The sequence below is a fragment of the Scyliorhinus canicula genome, chromosome 15 (genome assembly GCF_902713615.1).
Source record: "Scyliorhinus canicula chromosome 15, sScyCan1.1, whole genome shotgun sequence".
Lineage (NCBI taxonomy): Eukaryota > Metazoa > Chordata > Chondrichthyes > Carcharhiniformes > Scyliorhinidae > Scyliorhinus > Scyliorhinus canicula.
Genome location: NC_052160.1, coordinates 94,961,568 through 94,984,275, shown reverse-complemented (window position 1 = coordinate 94,984,275; position 22,708 = coordinate 94,961,568). Strand labels below are relative to the sequence as shown.

The following is a 22,708-nucleotide window of genomic DNA, read 5'->3' as shown; positions in this document are numbered from 1 at the left end:
CAATGCAAAAGAAATAGCAGCAACAGCAGCAGTCCACAATGCCACTGAACAAAGAGGAGAGGAGCTCTGAGGAGGAGCATGCAATGTACTGCCTGAACATAGTCCAGGTAAACACGACAGCCCCCATTGAAATCATCCTCAGTGTGAACGGTAGACCCTTGAAAATGAAAGTTGACACCGGGGCCTCAGTGACAATTGTGGGTGAGCAGACTGGGGAGGCAGTGGCATAGCGGTATTGTCACTGGACTAGTAAGTTTGAAACCAGGGGTAATGCTCTTGGGGAACCAGGATTCCCTGGAGCATTACCCATGTTCAAATCCAACCATGGCAGATGTTTGAAATTTGAAATCAGTAAAATCTGCAATTAAAAGTCGAAAGGTGACTATTGTCGACTGTCGGAAAAACCAATCTGGTTCACCAATGTTCTTTAGAAACAGAAATCTGCTGTCCTTACCTGGTCTGGCCTACATGTGACGCCAGATCCACAGCAATGTGATTGACTCTTAACTGCTCGGTGAAGTAGCAAGTCATTCAGTTCAAGGGCAGCCAGGGATGGGCAATAAATGCTGGCCCCACCAGCGACACTCACATCCCATACATACATTTTTTTTAAAGTGTATTTGTGAAGGTGCTCAAACTTTAAATTTGAGCAACACCAAAGCACCCACACGCCAGTGCCTTATAAAGAGCAAGAGGCCCATCTGCCCCTGGTTGTCGTGGAAGGGCAGATACCCAACTGAAGGAGAAGGGACTGGTTATAGCTAATCAAACTCAATTGGCTGGAAATGTTTTAAATTTCCAAATTTCCTTATGCAAAGATACAAGGACATCTTCCATCGTGAGCTAGGCTGGATCTACGGCATGAAAGCCAAAGAGCGGGATTCTCCGTTAGCTGATGCCAAAATCAGGAAACGCGATTGGGCGGAGAATAGGTTCCAACGCCAAAATCGCGGCAGGCGTGATTTGGCCCCAATCGCAATTTTCCGTCACCTCGACAGCGGCATCAATGCATTCCAGAACACATGTACATTAGACACCGTTTGCATATCATTAGTGGGCCCGACCCGGTATTCCCCAGGGCATCCGCAATTCTCCGCCTCCGATGGGTCGAGTTCACTCGTGCTTTTAAAAATCGCAAAACCGGCGTGGTGGCCGCTGAGGGAGAGAGAGAGGGTACGAAAGTGTCCAACATCGTCATAGTGTGCTGTCATCTATGTCGCTGGCCTTGGGGCTTCTGCCAGGGCCATGGGGAGGAGCAGGGGCTGGCCAGGAGGTAGGCTGTGTTGTTGGGGTGGACGGTCATGGAACATCATTGCTGCAGCTGGCAAGGCAGCCATGCAGCTGCGCACACCGCTAACAGCCCACTTTTAACTTAGTGCCAGGGGTCATACAGGTGTCCCCCCCAGGGAACTCTCCCCAAGGTGCCCTCTGGCCCCAGCCAATCCATCAGCTATATGGGTGTTCTCCAGCACAACCAGTGCCACCTTTTTGGCGGGGATAAGTGTGTGTGGGGAGTGTAATGTGCATGAGCGGCTGCAGCTTGTCAGCCTCCCGAATGTCAATCACTAACCTGTTGAATCGTGCATCATTTCTCATTGGAATCGATTGTGTTACATGCGGCACCGGTGCTAGCCCCTTAACAGTAGGGGAATCGCTCCAGGTGTGGCGCTAGTTTTTCTGTTGTGCAAGTCCACGAATTCTACGCTGGCTTCAACACTTAGGGCGAGATTGTCCGCATGCCAAACGCAATTGGGCGGAGAATAACTTCTGACGCCAAAACCGTGGTAGGCGCCGATTTGACGCCAAATCGGGATGTTCCGGCACCCCAAAAATCACGTAAATGCGTTGTTCGCTGTGCGGGGTTAAAGTACAGTAGGCGTATAATTCGTGGGCCTGACACCCTATTCTTCCCCATACCTCTGTCCTGACCCACACCCCCTCACTTCCCATACCGCCAAGCCACCCGTTATATCTATCTGCAGCGCTACGAGCTGGGGTCCTGAGTTCGCAGTGACAGTGGGTCTGGTCCATGGTATGGAGGATGATGACAGCCCGTTCTGACTCATGCCCATGATAGCGAGCTGACCAGTCCATCACATGGTCCCATTGAATCCCTGGTGTGGGGGTGCTGGGGACGGTCAGTGCACGGAGGGGGAGCACGGTCCTCCCACCGGCCTGCACTGCACCCCCCCCCCTCCCCCTCAGGATCACAGGGAGTTGACCATCTCCATCTGGGACTGCACCACATCACGCTGCAACTGTGCCACACCCTTTGAGTCTGTGCTACATCAGCCAGTGACTGGGCTAGCTCCCTCTGGGTTTGGGCAACCTCCCTCTGGGCCTGGGCCACCGCGCCCAGTGTCTGCACAACGCCGGCCAGCGCCTGGGCAATGCCGTCGACATTCCCAGCCAAGGCCTGCTGTGACTGCCATGCTAAGGAGCGCTGCTGCAATGTCCAGGTGGCTCTGGCACATGGCTGCCTGTGAGAGGGCAGCCCTGTCCTGGGCCTTGGGCCTCGGCCATCGCCTGCACAGAATGCCTCAGGCCTTGGATCCACAGCCGAAACAGTCGCCTCCAATGCCTCCACCCATGCGGTGTCAGCCTGGGTGGCACGCATGACCAGCACCACACCCTGTTCCTACACACGGAATGACTCCTCCACCTGCACCTCCAGGTGCTGGGTGCCCACCGTGACCCCTTCCTGTGGTCCCTGGCTCTCTGACTACATCCTCACTATGGCTGGGACTGGGTGTTCCAGAAACCCGGGACCCATCTGGTTCCTGGGGCTGACCTGCCCCCCGACCGTCCTGCCCCTCAGATGCTCCTACCCTCATCTGCTGTTCCGGTTGCGATGTGGGGTGCGCACCAGATAGTGTCCCAGGAGCTCTTCATTAATGTGACCAACCAAGGTGAGTGTCGCTGGGATGGTGAGGGTGTAGGAGACAGCTGTGTTGGAAAGTCAGTGTCATCCTCCAACCGGAGCTCCGGGGTGTCCTGATTCTTGGGCGGAGGGCTGGTGTTCGTCCTCGTCAGTGCTCAGCTCTGGGGGGGATCTGGCACTGGCTGGGGGGCGGGCCGGATGGACCGACTCCATCTCCGACAGGTCCTGTAAGACACATGACTACATGTATGATTAGACAGCATGCCAGGGGGAGGGGTGGGCTTAAAGGGGGGGTGAGGAGGGTGCAGGGTGCAGGGATGCAGGGAGTGTGGGGTGAGGGGTGCAGGCTGAGGGGAGTGGGGGGTGTGGGTTGGAGGGGGTGAGGGGTGAGAGGAGTGTGGGGGGGGTGAGAGGAGTGTGTGGGGGGGGGTGAGAGGCGTGTGGGGGGGGGGGGGGGTCCACACATATGTCATGGGGATCCACAACTAAGTGGGGTCTCACTTCCTCGTCCGCCGCTAAGTTCCACCTCGGCGACCTCCCATTCCTCCAGGCCGCTGGTGCCCTCTGCTCGGGAATGGTGAGGGGCCGCAGTTCTGGTGTCCCCCTCTGGTTTTCTCCGGCTCCCAGAGATTGTGCGCAGCCTTCTCCTGTGTGGGTGGGATACAATGGCACCATTTGACAGTCCGACGCTTGCAACCCAGGGTTGGGTGGATGTTGGCCTCAGTGGTCTGGGCACCCGGCCACGGCGGCTGGTATGGATGCTGGGATGTGGGGCAGGGTGGGGGTTCGGTTGACTCCGGGGAGGAGGGGCTGGGTTACGGGAGGGGGGGGGGGATTAGTGCCAGGGGCACGGAGCAGCCAACTCACACTGGCCGCCCTGAGAGGTTAATGGAGTTTCATCTGGCACTGATGTTGTGCGTGGCACAGGTGTTGGGAGGGTCACGGAGTGATCGGTCACGGCGTTCCCGATTGCGAGAAGAAGTCCCCAATGACCGCAACCAGTTTCCTAAAATGCCAGTCATGACCGGCTTTCACGAGTACCGGCCGTCCCGCACACGCATGCCCCCTCAGCCGGATTTAGCAGTGCGCAGGCCCGGAGCTCAGCGGAGCAGACCGCCTCAACCAGATGTCAGTGTGCTGTCCCAGGAGAAGGTTTTTAAAAAATATCTATGGAGTTTTCCTGCCAGAAGCGCCGGCAGAGTGCATGCCCCGTACATGACGTCACGTGCTCTGGTCATGAAATCACTGGAGAGAGATTCCTCCATTTTGTAACTGCAAGCAAGCAACAGGACTGAAGAATTTGAAAAGGATCATTCCATAATAAGGGAGAGAGGGCCACAGACACAAACAGGCCAGGATCTAACAACTAACCCTGCTGGAGAGAGTTACACAGGAGAATCCACAGCAGGACAAAGCAGTGCTGGTGTGAGCTCCAGGGTCTCTGGTGATTGACCCAATAAGGAGAAGCTGAAATCAGCATAAAGATGTTTCAACAGTTGATATTCCCTTTTAAAATATTCTACATGTGAATCCAGCAGATGAAATTGAAATATTGGATATCAACATACCTCATTAACAAATGACTGTCAATTTACTATCATTCATTTATTTTACCATTGAAGATTTCAAACCCTCTCTGGCCACAGGAGAGGTGCCAGTGGACTGGAGGACAACTAATGTGGTTCCACTATTCAGAAGGGAAGTAGGGAAAAACAGGTAATTATAGGCCAGTGAGTCTAACATCAGTAGTAAGGAAATTATTGAAAAAAATTGTGGGGGCAGAATTAATCTCCACTTGGAGAGGCGTAACCCTGATACGGGCAAACTATCATTGATTATGGGCAGCACAGTAGCACAAGTGGCTAGCAGCTGTGGCTTCACAGCGCCAGGGTCCCAGGTTCGATTCCACGCTGGATCATTGTCTGTGCGACATCTGCACGTTCTCTCCGCGTCTGCGTGGGTTTCCTCCGGGTGCTCCGGTTTCCTTCCACAGTCCAAAGATGTGCAGGTTATGTGGATTGGCCATGCTAAATTGCTCTTTGTGTCCAAAAAAGGTTAGGAGGGGTTATTGAGTTACAGGGATAGGGTGGAAGTGAGGGCTTAAGTGGGTCGGTGCAGACTCGATTGTCTCCTTCTCCAGACCCCTTCTGCACTGTATGTTCTATGATCTCCCCTTGGGACTCACGGAGTACGAGCTTCCCAGATAGGGGTCGGAGGCCAAACACCTGGGGTTCATTATGAGCTAATATCAAAGTAGGCCCAAAACAGGGCCTGGAGTGGTTAGTCCTCCCAGTAAGGACTGTACTGGAAGTGAAATGCTGCATTCTGCAGACCTTTGTAAATAGTGTAAATAAATTGATGTTCATTTTATTACCAGCCTCCTCTGAGTCATTAAAGCAGGTTGTGATGATAAAGCAATTCTGTTGATAATATTATACAAGGCCTCCGATCACCAGGTTGCATGTAAAGGGGGGAGGTTGTTGGGTTACGGGTATAGGGTGGATACGTGGGTTTGGGTAGGGTGATCATTGCTCGGCACAACAGCGAGGGCCGAAGGGCCTGTTCTGTGCTGTACTGTTCTATGGTCTAAGGTTGGCGCCCCGATTGAATCATTGGCGAGTCAGTGGTCTATCAGGTTGCTGAGTGGAGACCTCACCTCTTCAAACTGCCTTGCAGGGTGCATGTTTCTGGTTCAAGTGTAGATACCAATTGTGGTGGTATGGATATGAGCACTGCCATTGGTGCAGAGCACTGGCGCCCCATTGGCTCTGGCTGGTCATGTGCCTCTCGTCCGATTGGTTGGGACTAGTCATGTGACTGCTCTCCAATTGGTCGAGAGGCAAGTAGGCCCCGCCTCCGAGGCGGGGTATAAGTACCCAGAGCTCTCGGCGGTTGGCCATTCTCTGTAGTCGACCACCGGGCTAACAACTAGCTGATTAAAGCCACAGTTCGGATCCTAATTGTGTCTTGAGTCGAATTGATGGTACATCACCAATAAAAATTGCTCTGATGCACTTCTTCTTGGAATGGCACAGCCCCTTCAGGTGAGGGACTGGCCTATGGGTGTGATGGTCCATATTCACAATGGAAACTTCCCAAGTAAACATGCCACTCTAATGAGCAGGTGGCACGAACTTGGCATGCTCCCTGCATTTCGGCGGGATGATCGCACATCACGTTCTTCACCCCTTCTTCTGGGGGCTATCCAACATAGTCCCTGAAGGAATGTTACACCTAGACAAGTTGGGAAGTGAGAACATGAGTAAAAAACGGGATGGAGCAATGCAATGGAGAGTTCAGCTGACACACAGAAGGAGGATGTATTCGCACCATTTCACTATTCCCTGCAGTCCTTGGGAGAGGTGCAGCATGCTGCTTTCACCTGTATGAATGTTTTTTTTTCAGAGGAGTGTGAAGAGCTGCCTTGTTGGTGGGGAAAATGATCAGAGACTTTATAGGCTAACTGGTACCATTTTAAAGTGGTTGCTGAAACAGAGGCTGGGATGTTCCAGTCCTGACAAACAGACGAGGGAGTGCATGTACACAAATCTTTGAAGGTGGCAGGATAGGCTGAGGAGGCTGAAGCACACGGGACCCATGACTAAATAAAAGAAAATAACATTCACCTGAGGAAGGAGCAGTGCTCCGACAGCTCGTGTTTGAAACAAACCTGTTGGACTTTAACCTGATGTTGTCAGACTTCTTACTGTAAATAAAATAGAAGCAGAGGACAGAGGTTTTCCCCGGCTGATGAAAGTAGTTTCAGGGACAGTGGCACCGGGAAAAGTGCAGAAGGTAAGGCCAGGCTGGTATCCTGACTTGTTACCACTTGTTTCCGTCCTTCCTGGGTGGGTTAGCAGTGCAGTCAGAAACCCCTGAGGCTTTTGCAAGCAAATTGAATAGTAACTTTCAACAGGAAAGATACGTGAAGGGGCAAATTTGCAGGCTAGTGGGGAAATAGCAGGAGGGAAAGTTTCAAAAAGTCCACACAAGCATAATGGACTCAAGGACCTCGAATTTTCTGGTATGTTAATCCATGACTTCAGGAGATATTGCCTCATGTGCAGGTTTCCCTCATACCTGGAATTTGTCCATTATTAGCAGTTCTATCATGAAGAGAACGAAACTCTCTCTCACCATTGAATGTAATGTTTTGTCAAGGCTGTCCTTCACCGGCCGGCCTCAGAGCTCTGCTGAAACATTGCACTTTCCTCCATTGTACCATTCTGTTCAAACTACATACATCAGTCATGCTACACTCTGTGGTGTTTGATTACAGTTACAAACAGTTAGGGTTAAGCACACAGCACGAGGAGTTAGCACGGTTACCAGCTCCTCGGTGTACATTGGACGAAAGGTATTACACAGTGGCGTTTTGCCATTGCCCTTGGGTGACCTCCCCAAGCCTGAGTACGGCCCTTAGCAAATATTGAAATATTTGTAATGTTCTCATGACTGAAGTAAAACACCTCAGAGTACATCTTGATCCCTGGTGAAAATGTGAATGTCATTGCACTTTCTGGTCATGACAATTTTGAAATGTTTTGCAATTTCTCCTTCAGATATTTCACGAATAAAGAATATTTTGCGACAAAGAAAATGATAATTTCCTCTATTGTTTCATTTTGTTCCAGTTGAAATGACTGATCCGTAGAGCTTGTAACGAAACAAGTTCTCCATGTTCTGCATCAATCGAGAACACATTGAGATCCTGGGCCCTGCACTACCTTGTTAGGAGCCAAACTTAGGGAGAAATTCGATACATTTTTGTGAGAATCAACACTCAATGGGAGTTCCTGTTTTTATCAGCTTGGCAGAGAGAAGAATTTAATGTCCTTTTGCTCCTTCCACTGCTTCTATTTAAGCCAAGCTCAGAAATAGTGAAGATGATGTACACAGCAAACTAAACGAGCAAGGTACCTCTGACAGCAGGCGTGTCATTTTTGAGTATGTTAAACACATACTTACTTTTGGTTGTTTCTAACGTCGTTTTTATTTGTTGATTCATTGAGTTGAATAACTCTCCTGTGACCTGTATTACAGGGATGTCATCGCCTGATTATGGCCGGGCAAAGCATGTTTCTGAGAGGACTGTAGAAATTCTGATCCAGAACAATAGCAAAAGTAAAGTTCTGACAGATGCTGCGTGAGTATTTAAAGATAGTACACTCCTCTCTCTGGTCATTCGCATGATAGCATTTAAATGTTGGAAGTATTTTGTTTTAATTTTATTGGAAAGGCTGGTGGCACTTTCCGAATGCTGCACCATAAATGGTATGTGCCGCTGAGTGGGAGGTCATGGTACCCGACTGTCAGCAGATACAGGCACCCAGCTTAGCAATGCATTTGCAGATGTAAAGGCAGCAGACCATCTCATTCCATCTCTGTAACATTACTCACCCTGTCTCAGCTCCACTGCCGCTGAAAGCCTCATCCATCTTTGTTACCTCCAGAGTCCATTATTTCTGTACTCGCCTCACTTTTCCTCCATTGACCGCCTTCCGTGAATTTCACCTCATCCAAAGCTCTGCTGCCAGTTGCTCAACTCACTCCAAGTCCCACTCACCCGTCGCCGCAGTGCTCACTGACTTACATTGGCTCCTGGTCTGGCAACTGTTATAATGCTCATTGGTGATTTCAGATCCCCTCGTGGCCTCAATCCTCCCCACCTCTGTAATCAACGCCACCTCCACAAACCTCTGACATATCCACATTTTTCCAATTCTGACCTCTTTGGCATTCCAAATTTTCATTGTTCCAACATTGGCAGCTGTACTTCCAGCTGCCTACACCCTGAGCTCTGCAATTCCTGCCAAAACATTTCCACCACTCTTCCTTTATGTCGCTCCTTTAAATATCTCTTTGACCACGTTTTTGGTTAGCCGTCCTAATATCTCTGAGTGACTGGCTGTCGAAGTTTGTCTGATAGGGCAGCACGGTAGCACAGTGGTTAGCACAGTTGCTTCACAGCTCCAGGGTCCCAGGTTCGATTCCCGGCTTGGGTCACTGCCTGTGCGGAGCCTGCACGTTCTCCCCGTGTCTGCGTGGGTTTCCTAAGATGTGCAGGTTAGGTGGATTTGCGATGCTAAATTTCCCTTAGTGTCCAAAAAGGTTGGGTGGGTTACGGGGATAGGGTGAAGAGCTGTTTAAATTCAAATAATTGTTGTTGTTGATTTTGAAGTCACCAGATCAAATGGGACTTCTCTCACTCACTTCTTAGTGTCTAACTATTGCCTGGGACTCGGTATCACAGCTGGGGGTTGGTATGAGATGGGGGAATCCAATAGAGCAGGACATGATTAAATACTGTGTTAATATTGCTAGTTCATTGGCATAGTGAGGGTCAGTTAACTCAGTTGGCTGGATGGCTGGTCCACGATGCGGAGTGACACCAACAGTATGGTTTCAATTCCTGATGCACGATCAATTGAACAAAGATGAGAGTTGGATGCAATCAAGGCTTTATTACACTAAGATGTGTGGCCTCCGACAGCAGCTGGCAAAATGGCTGCTGTATGGGGAGCACACATATTTATACTCCACCTACTGGTGGAGCCGGCAGGCAGGGGCTACCCCCGTACCTGTAGTACAGGGCCTTACCATAAATCACCTAATATATACAACAGTGGTGACTACCACAATTCCCATATTGGATGAGGTTGTTCATGAAGGCCCTGTCTTCTCAACCTTACCCCTTGTCTGAGGTGTGGTGACCCTTAGGTTAAATCACAGCAGTCAGCTTCACTTCAAAAGGGGGAAGGAGCCTGTGGTCTTCAGCGACAATGGCGATTTTCACTTTGCATTAGTGTAAGAGAATAAAAATTGGAGGAAAGCCTCACCCCCTTGCGCCAGCGGGATCTTTCAGCCCCGCCGAAGCCAATGGGGTTTTTAAGGGCTCGCTGTATTTTCTGGCCATAAAATTCCACCCTGTATCTTCTGAGGTGCTGAGTCATGCTGCAGTCGGTCCCGCCATATCTTAGACCACTCACTTCTGAGTCTGTAGTCAGTGAGCGACAAAGTGCTCTTCTCGGGGGCATCACACAGAATCTGAGTCTGCTCTCATTTAACCTACACGCGCACACACACACACACACACACACAAAGATTTGAGCACAAGCTGCTTGATAGTGACTTGCGTTAATAATCCTGAGTCACAAGCACAGAGATAGCGTTCCTGGTGCTTCCCTGCTCTCATCAGCAAAGAGCTAGGAGCTGTGCTTTTGTCTCCTTGAATCAGTTCTACATTGGGACTGGTTTAGCTCACTGAGCTAAATCGCTGGCTTTTAAAGCAGACCAAGCAGGCCAGCAGCACGGTTCGATTCCCGTACCAGCCTCCCCGGACAGGCGCCGGAATGTGGCGACTAGGGGCTTTTCACAGTAACTTCATTGAAGCCTACTCGTGACAATAAGCGATTTTCATTTCATTTCATTTCATTGAGCTACAACAGCGAATTAACACAGAAACATTGAATGGATGCAAATTTCATCTTTGCTGGTGCCACAGAAGATGAACAACATTTCCCAGGGATGCACCGTGGTGCAAGTATTTCCTCCACAGTGTACACATTACACCCTCTGTGCACATCAGAGGTCTCTAGGGTAGCACCATGCTGAATGTCACACAGCCCGACAGGCTGACGTGGTGCCAAGGGTACCCTAGTTTCGGACACACCGGTCTCGGCCACGATTCGTGCATACGACAAGCACCAATGGGCCCTGCACCAGCTTTCCTTTCGGGGCTAGCCACCCAAATTGCAGGTCACTTTAAAAACTTGCGCTTTGCAGTATCTCAAAGTGCTCTGAAGTGTTAATTGAGATGTTGGTGTGAGTTCCTGGATTGGCCAGAGCGTTGCTGCATCCTCATAAGGAAAGCAAAGAATAAGGCCACAAGAAGTCTGGGTGAAGCAGCGCTGTATCTTTCAGTCCGCAACATAACAGGGAGATAGAGCAGAGAGGGCCGGTTCTGCATCATGCCATCTGCTAACTTGGACCAGTCTCCTCCACTCTCCCTAATGACAGCCAATGCACTCAGCATCTTGGTTTGCATCCCTCCCTATCAGCAATCGCCTGCGTGTCGCCCCATTGAGGTCCTCAATTGACTCTGACAAAGCTTGTGGCATCACCATCCTGTGAATGACAATTGAACCATTCCCCCCCCCCCCCCCCCCCGCCCCCGGCCGGCCTGACTGCAGCCAACCCAAGCCCCGATGACTCACCATGAGCCAATCTAACTCTCCGTTTGCTTACAAGATGTGTGCAGTGCCAGGGTCTGAGCTGGTGGCTGTCACTATCAGATCAAGTGCTGTGAGATTTAATGTGTTGGGTAAAAACTTTGTCTTGTCCTCGCCTTCAGCAAAGGTGAGGGAGTTGAAGATGTGGATAGCATGGTACCCGGCTGTAGAAAGGAAGAGAGCGATCTTCCTGGCATCCGATGTGGCCTCGCGGTCGGTGGCTTCAAGATATAGCTGGAACTTCTGCTTGAAAATCTTCCAGTTTGCACCGAGGTTGCCGGCGATGCGGAGCTGCGGGGGAGGGCAGACGCTGTCCATGTTACCGGATGGCTGATCGCTGGCCAAAGGCAGATTATCTCAAGGTAGATCCGTCAAACGTGAGCATAACTCACTGGTACCATGGTGTGTTGGGTAAGCTGTGTCTGCGAGGACTGCATTTACTGCAGCAGTGAGAGAGACAGGCTTCCAACACTTGAAGAAATGCAACTCGATTTTATTGAACACTTAACTATAATACATACTTTAACTGTGGGTTGACATTATGCTGACTTGACTGGAGACCTGAGGCTAACCTGACCAGACTATCTTACTACCACATGGTGTTTGTTCTAGTTGCTGCTCACGGCTCTGACTGTCTCAGAGGCTGGATCCCAAGAGAGCGGGAAAACTGGTGTCCTCTGGCTTTATAGTGGTTGTGTCCTGTCTGGTGGTTGGCTGCTGGGTTCTGTGTGTTCACTGGTCATCCTGTGTGTCAATCACTGACTGTCTGTGCACCATCATATACCTGGATGTATATTATGACAAGATTGAGACTTACGGTGGTGGCGATGTGCTGAACAAAAGGTCCCTCTCCTTGAGAATCTTCAATTAATGTCCTTTGAACTTGGAAATCGACCACTAAGCCCAAAAAAAAACCCACCCCCACCCCAGAACGAACTCTCACCTGAGGAAATGCCCTCAAGTGAGCAGAGAAGCTGCAAAGACAGTAAGAGCCAGGAGAGGAAACCCCAGACTACGGACATGATGAGTGAAGCGGAGCAGGACATTGGTGGATCAAGAGGGAGTACCATCACAAAGGCCAGTCCATCCACCAACAGAGCATTGGATGGAGCTCCTAACTCAGGAGCTCCTGAAACCCAAGGGGACCATCAAAGAGGACCTCATGTATAACCGCGCAGGTGGCCGCAGTGATCGAGTTGGCCCCTTCAAAGAGGTCCTGGAGAGGATGGAGCGGCAATTGGAGGCCAGGAACTGGAACCATCTAGAGCGACCAGATCACCTCACTCGAAATCGAAGTTGCAAGGCTTGTGGCGGCTCAGGGATCACGTTTGAAGGATGAGGGCGGATCTTATTCAAACTTACACAATACTGAGAGGCCTGGATAGAGTGGACATGGGGAGAATATTTCCACTAGTAGGAGAAACTAGAACCCGAGGGCACAGCCTCAGACTGAAAGGACGATCGCTTAAAACAGAGGTGAGGAGAAATTTCTTCAGCCAGAGGTTGGTGGAACTGTGGAATCTGTGGCACTCTTTCCCACTGAAGGCTGTGAAGGCCAAATACTGAGTGCCTTTATGACAGAGATAGATAGGTTCTTGATTAATAAGAAGATCAGAGGTTATGGGGAGAAGGTAGGAGACTGGAGATGAGAAAAATATCAACCATGATTGAATGGTGGAGCAGAATTGACGGGCCGAGTTGCCTAATTCTGCTCCTATGCCTTGTGGTCTTATGGGCCAGGATTCTCCCCTACCCGGCTGGGCAAGGGGTCCCGGCGTGTTGGAGTGGCGTGAACCACTCCGGTGTCGGGCCGCCCCAAAGGTGCGGAAGTCTCCGCACCTTTAGGGGCCAAGTCCTCACATTGAGGGGCTAGGCCCACACCAGAGTGGTTCCCGCTCCACCGGCTGGCGTGAACGGCCTTTGACCCCACGCCAGCCGGGGCCAAAAGGACTTAAGGACTTCGCCGGCCGGCGTACGTCCGCGTATGCTGACGTCATGCCGGCGCATGCGCGGGGGGGGGGGGGGGTCTCTTCCGCCTCCACCATGGTGAAGACCATGGCGAAGGCGGAAGAAAAATGTGCCCCCACGGCACAGGCCCGCCCGCCGATCGGTGGGCCCCGATCGTGGGCCAGGCCACCGTGGGGGCACCCCCTGGGGTCAGATCGCCCCGCGCACCCCCCCCCCCCCCAGGACCCTGGAGCCCACCCGCCCCGCCAATCCCGCCCGTAAGGTAGATGGTTTAAACCACGCTGGCGGGAGAGGCTTGTCAGCAGCCGGACTTCGGCCCATTGCGGGCCGGAGAATCGCCGTGGGGGGGCCCGCCGACCGGTGCGGCGTAATTCCTACCCCCGCCGAATCTCGGGTGGCGGAGAATTTGGGACACGGCGGGGGCGGGATTGATGCCGGCCCCGGCAATTCTCCGACCCAGCGGGGGGTCGGAGAATCCCGCCCATCGTGTTTTACCATCGGCAATACGTATCCTGAAACCAGAGCGGGGAGGTCTCACCTTCCACATCTGGGAAGCACTGAAGACAGTGATAAGGGGGGAAATAATAGTGTACAGGACAAGCAGGGACAAAGAGGAGAAAGCAGCTAGGCAAAGACTGATGGCTTCATATTAGAGGTGGATCGGCAGTATGCTGTGGTCCCAACTGTGGAACTACTGATGGAGAGGGAAAAAATTACATATGGAATTGACCTGCTCTCCACTGGGAAAGCATTACTCCAACACTACCAGTCATGGGGGACCATCTATGAGCATGGAGACAAGACCAGCCGCCTGCTGGCCGCCCACTGAGGAAGCAGGCAGTCTCGAAGGAGATAGCACAGGTGAAAGATAAAAAGGGCAGGTTAGTCATGGAACCGTACAAGATTAATGAGGCCTTTGTGACTTACTAATGGGAGCTGTACACCTCCGAGCCCCCGGAGGGGGGCGGAAAGATGAGACCATTTTCAACGGTTATGCCACTTACGGGGGAAGAATGAAAACACCTCTATAACTGGGAGAAATCAAGGAGAGCATTAATTCCACACAGGCCGGGAAGGCACCGAGTTCGGACAGATTCCCGGTGGACTTTTTCAAAACGTTTGCGGCAACGCTGGCCCGCACAGGCGGTAGATGTTTAGCGCGTCGCTATTAAGGGGGACCCTGCCGTCTGTGCTGGCACAGACCTCTATATTACAGGTCCCTAAAAAGACAGAGACCCTTCAGAGTGTGGGGCAATGTGGTGGTATGATTAGCAAAGCTGCCTGCCATTGGTGCAGAACACCGGCTTACCATTGGCCCAGGTCGGTCATGTGCCTCTCGACCGGTTGGTTGAGACCAGTCATGTGACGGCTCCCCGATTGGTCGAGAGGTTGAGTTAAAAGGGCGGGGTATAAATACCCAGTACGCCCGGCGGTCGTCCTTCTACTGTAATCGACCGCAGGGCTAACATCTAGTAGATTAAAGCCATACTTTTGTTCAGCAACTTGTCTCGCGTTCAATAGATGGTACATCAGGCATATAGACCCATTTCATTCCTAAACACTGACACCAAACTCCTGTCAAATGCCCTGGCGAGGTGACTGGAGAGATGCGTGCCAGAGGTAGTCGCGAAAGAGCAGACGGACTTTATCAAGGGCAGACAACTGACGGCGAACATCAGATGCCTGCTGAATGCAATCATGACCCCCACCCAGGGAGGAGACACCAGACGTGATCAACCCCCTGGACGCAGAGAAGGCCTCAGGCAGTGTCCAGTGGAGGTACCTCATAAAGGTGTGGAAGGTATTGAAGTGGGTGAAGCTATTGTACAGCGTTCCCATGGCGACTTTATGGACGACCACCGCCAGCTCAGGATACTTCCGGCTGCACAAAGGCCCGAGCCGGGGATGCCCTTTGTCCCCCATTGCTATTTGCCCTGGCAACTGAGTCACTGGCCGTCGCTCTCAGATGAGCGAAGGAGTGGAGAGGTATCCAGAGGGGAGACAGAGAGCACAGACTATCACTCTACACAGATGACCCGCTCCTATACGTGTCAAACCCCCGAGCCAGCATGGGAGGAATAATGGAACTCCTCAGGGAGTTCGGAGCCTTCTCAGGTTACAAGCTCAACCTGAGCAAGAGCAAGGTATTCCCTGCAGGGGCCGAAATCAGAGCTGGGGAACTGGCTGTTCAAGCTGGCCCAAACCAAATTCCAAAACTTGGGGATCCAAATAGCCCACAACTGGTCACAGATTCACAAATGGAACCTGTTGAGTCTAATGGAGGAGGTAAAGAGGTACCCACAGAGACGGGACCCGCACTCACTCTCCCTGGCGGGGAGAGATCAAGCTGAACGTAACTACCCAAATTCCTCAGCTTATTCAGATCCCTCATGGTTTTCATCCCCAAGGCCTTCTACACTAACTAGACAAAGTGATCATGGTATCTGTGTGCGGGGTGGGGTGTGGGGGAGATGGGGGGGCAGAGCCCTAGGATTCATAAGATCGCACTGCGAGGAAGGAGAAACAAAGGAGGCCTGGCCGTTCCAAACCTACAATTCTACCACTGGGCAGCCACCACAGAGAAGATATGGGGTTGAGTCGCAGAGCCAGGAGCGGAATGGGTAAAAACAGAAGAGAGCTCCTGCACAGGAACATCCCTGTCACGACCCCGCTCCCATTCCCGCTTGCCAGTGGTTGTGGCAACACTGAGAATGTGGAACCAGCTCAGGCACCACTTTGGACTGGGAGCAATGCCCATCATGGCCCCCATCTGCAAGAACCATAAATTCTCCCCAGAGACGCCACCTTCAAACAGTGGAGACAGGACTGGGGCTGTGCGGTAGGGGACCTATACATAGACGGCAGGATAGTGACACTGGGGGAACTGATGGACAAACTCAGCTCCCGAAAGGGATGGAGTAGCGATAAATGAAGCGAAGGAGCTTCCACCTGAAGGAGACAACAGCATCCCCCCAACTACCAGGACACTTCCTACTGCACAGACCCCTGACTGCGGGTGAATTAGCGGACGGTAACTGTGCTGACATGTATGGACGATGATAGGAAGATGTTCAGTCACCAGTGGACAAGAATGGGAGGAGAAGCTAGGCACAGAGATGGGGGGGAAGACTATGGAGCGAAGTACTGCACAGGGAGAACTCTACCTCCTCATGCCCAGGGCTTAGCCTAACGCAGCTGAAGGTAGTGTACAGGGCGTACCTGACAAGAACACTCATTAGTGGATTCTTTCCGGAGGTGGAGAACAAAAGTAAACGTTCCAAGAATGCCCGGCCAACCACACTCACAAGTTCTGGTCTTGCCCTAGACTGACCAGATACTGGATCGCTAATTTGAGGCCATGTCCAGGATTGTGTGAGTGATGTTTGAACCATGCCCACTAGTGGCAGTCTTCGGGGTTTCAGAGCAGCCAGAGCTATTTACAGGGAGAAGGGCAGATGCCCCAGCCTTTGCCTCCTAGATCGATCGCCAGAGAGTCTTGCTCGCCTGGAGATCGGCTGTGACACCCAAGGCTGCGGACTGGCTGTCCGACCTAGCAGAATTCCTCAAACTGGAAAGAAAGTAATTCCAGAGGGGACACTAGAACTGGAGCCTAAACGAAACAAGATTGCATGTAGGAAGAGGTGGAGAAGTGGAGAGGGGGGGTGGGGGGGGGGGGGGGAGTGGCCGAAGTCAGTGGACTCCCTTTCTGCTCTTGGGGCTCCTGTGACTTGAAACATGTTGACCCACGGCTGAAACTCTCACCCCCATGGCCTCCACCACAGATGCCACCTGTGCAATGCTGGCCTGGGTGGCGGGCATGGTTTCCACCACCTCCTGCTCCTGCATGCTGTTGGACTCCTCCAACTGCACCTGCAGGTGCTGGATGCTTGTCAACAACCCAAGGCCTGGGGCAATCTGTGCAGGCAGCGGTCGAGGCCCATAACAGAGCTGCCATGTACCAGAGCCACTTGGACATTGCAGCAGCGCTCTGGAGCGAGGCCCAGTCACAGACATATGATCAGAAACAGTAGTGCCTACAATTGATATGGAAGTTGTTAAATTAATTACACAAATAGGCGACTGGTTTCCAACTGTCACGCTCGAGTTGCAGAAGAACTGCTCCCAGACCATCTTTGGTCACGTCTGTTGACGCTTTAACCTGCTTAGGTAGGTCAGAAAATGTGAGAACTGGTGTAGTGGTTAGTGAAGTCTTGAGCTTCTTCCACTTTTGCTCATGTTGCTCAGTCTAAATGCAATCTGTTATGTTGTGCAGGAGATCACGTAGATGTGTTGTTTTTGCTGACAAGTTTGGAATGAATTTCCCCATAAAATTGATCATACCCATCACTCTTAAGATGGCGTTCTTGTTGTGTGGTTTTGGCATGTTGAGAATTGCTTGGATTTTGTCCTTGTCAGCTTCAATGCCATGCGATGAGAGTTTGTCATCCAGGAATGTGACTTCAGTTACTCCAAATTGGCACTTTTGCTTGTTGAGCTTCAGCCCATTTCTCCTGATGCTCGTTCGAACTTTAAGCAAACTCGTATTGTGCTCTTCTGTGGTTGAGCCCCAAATGATGATATCATCCACGTGCACATGTAATCTTCGATGCCTTCGATTATGTGCTCCATGGCACGGTGAAACATTTCTGATGCTGAAATTATGCCAAGCGGCATTCTCAGAAAGCAGTATCGCCCAAATGGCGTATTAAAAGTGCAGTATTTTGTACTTTGTTTCTCTAGCGTTAGTTGCCAGAACCCTTGAGATGCATCAAAGTTCGTAAAGAATTGTGCACTAGCCTTCTCAGATGTAATTTCATCATGCTTTCGTATTTGTTAATATTCTTTTGACGTTCTCTGTAAGATTTGTAGGATCCATGCATGTGCGAATATCACCATTGCTTTTCTTTCAACAAATCTTGGAGTCTAGCTCCTTTTTGAGGTGATCCCAAAGAGGTGCCTGTATTTTGGTGTGTGCCTTGGTTTTGCATCCTTCTTGAGTTGTATCTTGTAGGTGAACGGTAATGTACCAAAACCTGTGAATACATCACTGAATTTGCTGATAATGTTCTCAGAATTATTGGAGTGTTGATCCAATCCATTGTGGATGCTGTATACCAACTGCACTAGACCTAATTCTTCACAGGATTGATCACATAATAATGAATCCAAGTCCTTAGGTACAATAAGAATGGGACCGAGGAGTCCAAGGAGTTGCAGGAACATTCTGTGGTGATATGCATCACTGTAAATACACAAGGGGTTCATGTAAATACACGTAGACTAGCTAGACACTAGAGGGAGCACCAGAGACATGACACAGACATTCAACCAATAGGCCAGTAAGATAGGACACGACCAATGGGCATTCACGATACACACAGAGGTGACACCACCACAGGAGGGCATTACACCAACCCATATAAAAAGGACACAGCACACATGATCTTCCTCTTTCCAGTGGAGACACTCAGTGAGTACAGACGCAGGGTTGATTGAACATCACACCCACCACATGGATTGTAGCAGACTGGCTTGTTAGTCTGAGTAGCTATAGAAGGATTAACAGTAGAGTCGAATCCAAGTAGGAGAATTGTTAATTGTTCAATAAACGTGTTGAAGCTATATCCACGTCTGAACCTTCCTTTATCAGAGGGCACATCAAAAAAGCCGCTTATGCCATGTCAAGAGCATAATAAAACACATTCCTGCCTTTATTCGGATGTTTCCCGCCTTTTTGGAAAAAGGGCAGCAACCGGAGTGTTGTCCTCCAAGAAGACACCGCCATTACTGAGAAACATTTTAGAATGCTGTGCTCCTAGCACGTGAGCCTGACAACTCTTCCCTGTTTATTCCAAAGACAGCTCCGATTCCCTCAGCAACCTTTCCCTCAGCTTATTTTCATTTACACCAAACATAATTCGGTCACGAATCATGGAAGATGCCACCGCAGAAAAATTACAGGTTTTAGCTTTTAACTTTAAATCAGTGATGAAATAATCTATGGACTCTCCTGCCTTCTGTAAACATGATCTAAACACATAGCGTTCAAAAATTTCATTTTTTCTGGGAGTGCGATGTGTGTCAAATCTTTGAATGACTTTGTTAAAATTTTTACTATCTTCACCGTTTACAAATTTGAAACAATGCAATTGCTTTGGGCCCTGCCACTGTTAGCAGCATCGCTATCTTACGCAAATCCGATTGATTTTCTAAATTTACTGCAGTAAGAAACAGATTAAATTGTTGTTTAATCGCACGCCAATTGCTGTCCACGTTACCATGAAATCTGAGACTCTCAACTACTCCATGTTGTTAATTCAGTAGTCTGCGGAATCTTCAAATCTCTGTGGACTTCGTGGCCGGCTGGTTTTTTTCTCACGGTTTAATACTATCCAAACCTGGTACCATGTAATATTCTTGTCAGATGGCCTGATTTAAATTACAAGAGCACTTCCAGCTAATGGTTTAAACAATTAAATAACATTATCTGTGGGTAAACTATGTACAAAACAACAGATAAATAACAGTATGATCATGCACAAACTACCTCTTTCTTCAGCTTCCTCCAGCCAGTCGGAGGGGTCACCTGTCTCTAAATTTCACTTGTATACTAGTGAGACTCCTGGTGGTCAGTTGGTGAATTACAAGACAACCATGATATCACTACGTTCCCAGTAATCTGTCCTGCAGTAATCTATCCTCAATAACAACTCCTCCAGTAATCTATCCCCCAGTAACCAGCAAAATGTCGCTCAGTAATCTGTCCCCATTAATCATTCCCCAGTTATCTGTCCTCCAGTAATCAGGCCCCATAATACATCCTCCAGTAATCTCTCATCCAGTAATCTTCTCTCCAGTAATCTGTCCCGGCCTCCAGTAATCTCCCCCCCCTCCAGTTATCTGTCCTCCAATAATCTGTCCTCCAGCAATATGTCCCCAATAACATTGGCTCTAGTAATATGTCCCCAGTAATCTCTCCTCCAGTGATGTCCCCAGTAATCAGCCCTCCAGCAACCAGTAAACTGTCCTCCAGTAATCGACCGTCCAGTAATCTTCCCCCTAAAATCAGTCCTCCAGTAATCTGTGTCCAGTAATCGGCCCTCCAGTAGTCTGTCCTCCAGTAATCATAGATTATCATAGAATTTACAGTGCAGAAGGAGTCCATTCGGCCCATCGAGTCTGCACCGGCTCTTGGAAAGAGCACCCTACCCAAGGTCAACACCTCCACCCTATCCCATAACCCAGTAACCCCACCCAACACTAAGGGAAATTTTGGACACTAAGGGCAATCTATCATGGCCCATCCACCTAACCTGCACATCTTTGGACTGTGGGAGGAAACCAGAGCACCTGGAGGAAACCCACGCACACACGAGGAAGATTGCAGACTCCGCACAGACAGTGACCCAAGCCGGAATCGAACCTGGGACCCTGGAGCTGTGAAGCAATTGTGCTATCCACAATGCTGCAAGTGCTGCCCTTAATCTTCCCCTTAAATCTGTCCTCCAGTAATCTGTCCTCCAGTAATCTTCCCCCTTAAATCTGTCCTCCAGTAATCTGTCCCCAGTAATCTGTCCCCAGTAAATTTACCTCCAGTAATCTGGCCTCCAGTGATCTCCACTCCAGTAATCTGCCCTCCAGTAATCTGTCCCAAATAATCTAACACCAGTAATCTCTCCTCCAGTAATCTGGCCTCCAGTGATCTCCACTCCAGTAATCTTCCCTCCAGTAATCTGTCCCAAGTAATCTAACACCAGTAATCTCTCCTCCAGCAATCTGTCCCCAGTAATCAGTCCTCCAGCAACAACCCCCATTAATAACTCCTCCATTAATCTATCCTCCACTAATCTGTCCCCAGTAATCCTCCCTCCAGTAATCTTTCCCCCATAATCTGTCCTCCAGTAATCTATCCTCCAGTAATATGTCCTCCAGTGATCTCCACTCCAGTAATCTGTCCCCAGTAATCAGTTCTCCAGTAACTGTCCCTAGTAGTAACTCCTCCAGTAATCTGTCCCCAGTAATGTGACCCCAGCAATCTCCCATCCAGTAATCTGTCGCTCAGTATTCTATCTCCAGTATTCTATTTCCAGTAATCTATCCACAGTAATCTGACCCCAGTAATCTCTCCTCCAGTAATCTGACCCCAGCAATCTCTCCTCCAGCAATCTCTCCTCCAGCAATCTCTCCTCCAGCAATCTCTCCTCCAGCAATCTGTCCGTAGTAATCTGTCCTTCAGTAATCTGTCCTTCAGTAATCTTTCATCCAGGAATCTGTCCCCTAAATTTGTTCTCCAGTAATCTGTGCCGCAGTAATCTGTATCCAGTATTCTATCTCCAGTAATCTGCTCTCCTGTAATCTCAACTCCAGCAATCTGTCCTCCACGAATCTCCTCTCCTGTAATTTGCCCTGCTGTTATCTCCACTCCAGTAACCTGTCCTCCAGTAAACTGTCTCCAGTAATCAGTCCTCCAATAATCTGTCCTTTGTCATAATATCCACTCATGTATATAATGAGATGCAGACAGGCAGTGATTGACACACAGGATAACCAATGAACACACACGACACAGAACAACCAATCACCAGACAGGACACCACTACTATAAAACCCACAGGGCATTACGACTCTCCCTCTCTCACAGGACACAGCTACTGAGATAGTGAGAGTGCACAAGCCAGTGAGCATCATCTCCATGTGGTAGAGAGCTAGTCTGGTCAATCCAATAGGAGATTATCAGTTAGGTTAATAGAGTGTCAACCCACAGCAGATCATGTACAGCAATCAGCAAGTTCAATAAAACAGTGTTGGACCATCTCCTGTGTCGGAAGCCTGTTTCTAGTTTCACTGCGTCCATTTGCAGTCGATGTTAGAACAACTCAGATAACACATCACCTTCCAGTAATCCCTCCTCCAGTAAACAGTCCTCCAGTAATCCATCCTCCAGTAATCAGTCCTCCAGTAATCCCTCCTCCAATAATCAATTCTCTAGTAATACCTCCTCCAGTAATCAGTCCTCCAGTAATCCCTCCTCCAGTAATCCCTCCTCGAGTGATCTGTCCTCCAGTGACCTGTCCTCCAGTATTCTGTCCTCCAGTGACCTGTCCTCCAGTAATCAGTCCTCCATTAATCTCTCCTCCAGTAATCTGTCCTCCAGTAATCCCTCCTCCAGTAATCTGTCCTCCAGTAATCAGTCCTCCAGTAATCTCTCCTCCAGTAATCTGTCCTCCAGTAATCCCTCCTCCAGTAATCCCTCCTCCAGTAATCAGTCCTCCAGTAATCTCTCCTCCAGTAATCTGTCCTCCAGTAATCCCTTCTCCAGTAATCCCTCCTCCAGTGATCTGTCCTCCAGTGACCTGTCCTCCAGTGACCTGTCCTCCAGTAATCAGTCCTCCAGTGACCTGTCCTCCAGTAATCAGTCCTCCAGTAATCAGTCCTCCAGTAATCAGTCCTCCAGTAATCAGTCCTCCAGTAATCAGTCCTCCAGTAATCCCTCCTCCAGTAATCAGTCTTCCATTAATCTCTCCTCCAGTAATCTGTCCTCCAGTAATCAGTCCTCCAGTAATCCCTCCTCCAGTGATCCCTCCTCCAGTAATCAGTCCTCCAGTAATCAGTCCTCCAGTATTCACTC

The 22,708-nt window shown here is 50.1% G+C and overlaps 1 protein-coding gene across 2 annotated transcripts in view; it reads left to right on the top strand.

Annotated features, from left to right (window-relative positions):
• Positions 1–7,706: 7,706 nt before the first annotated feature.
• LOC119978997 (DELTA-sagatoxin-Srs1a-like) overlaps positions 7,707–22,708 on the top strand; it is a 54,982-nt gene continuing 39,980 nt past the window's right edge. Inside the window, exons 1-2 of one of the 2 annotated variants that reach the window (XM_038820971.1) lie at positions 7,707–7,797; positions 7,925–8,027. In XM_038820971.1, the coding sequence (XP_038676899.1) occupies positions 7,927–8,027 (101 nt within the window). In that variant the 5' untranslated portion in view covers positions 7,707–7,797; positions 7,925–7,926. Of the gene's footprint in view, positions 7,829–7,924; positions 8,028–22,708 lie in introns of both variants that reach the window. The other variant, XM_038820970.1, reaches the window with a different exon arrangement.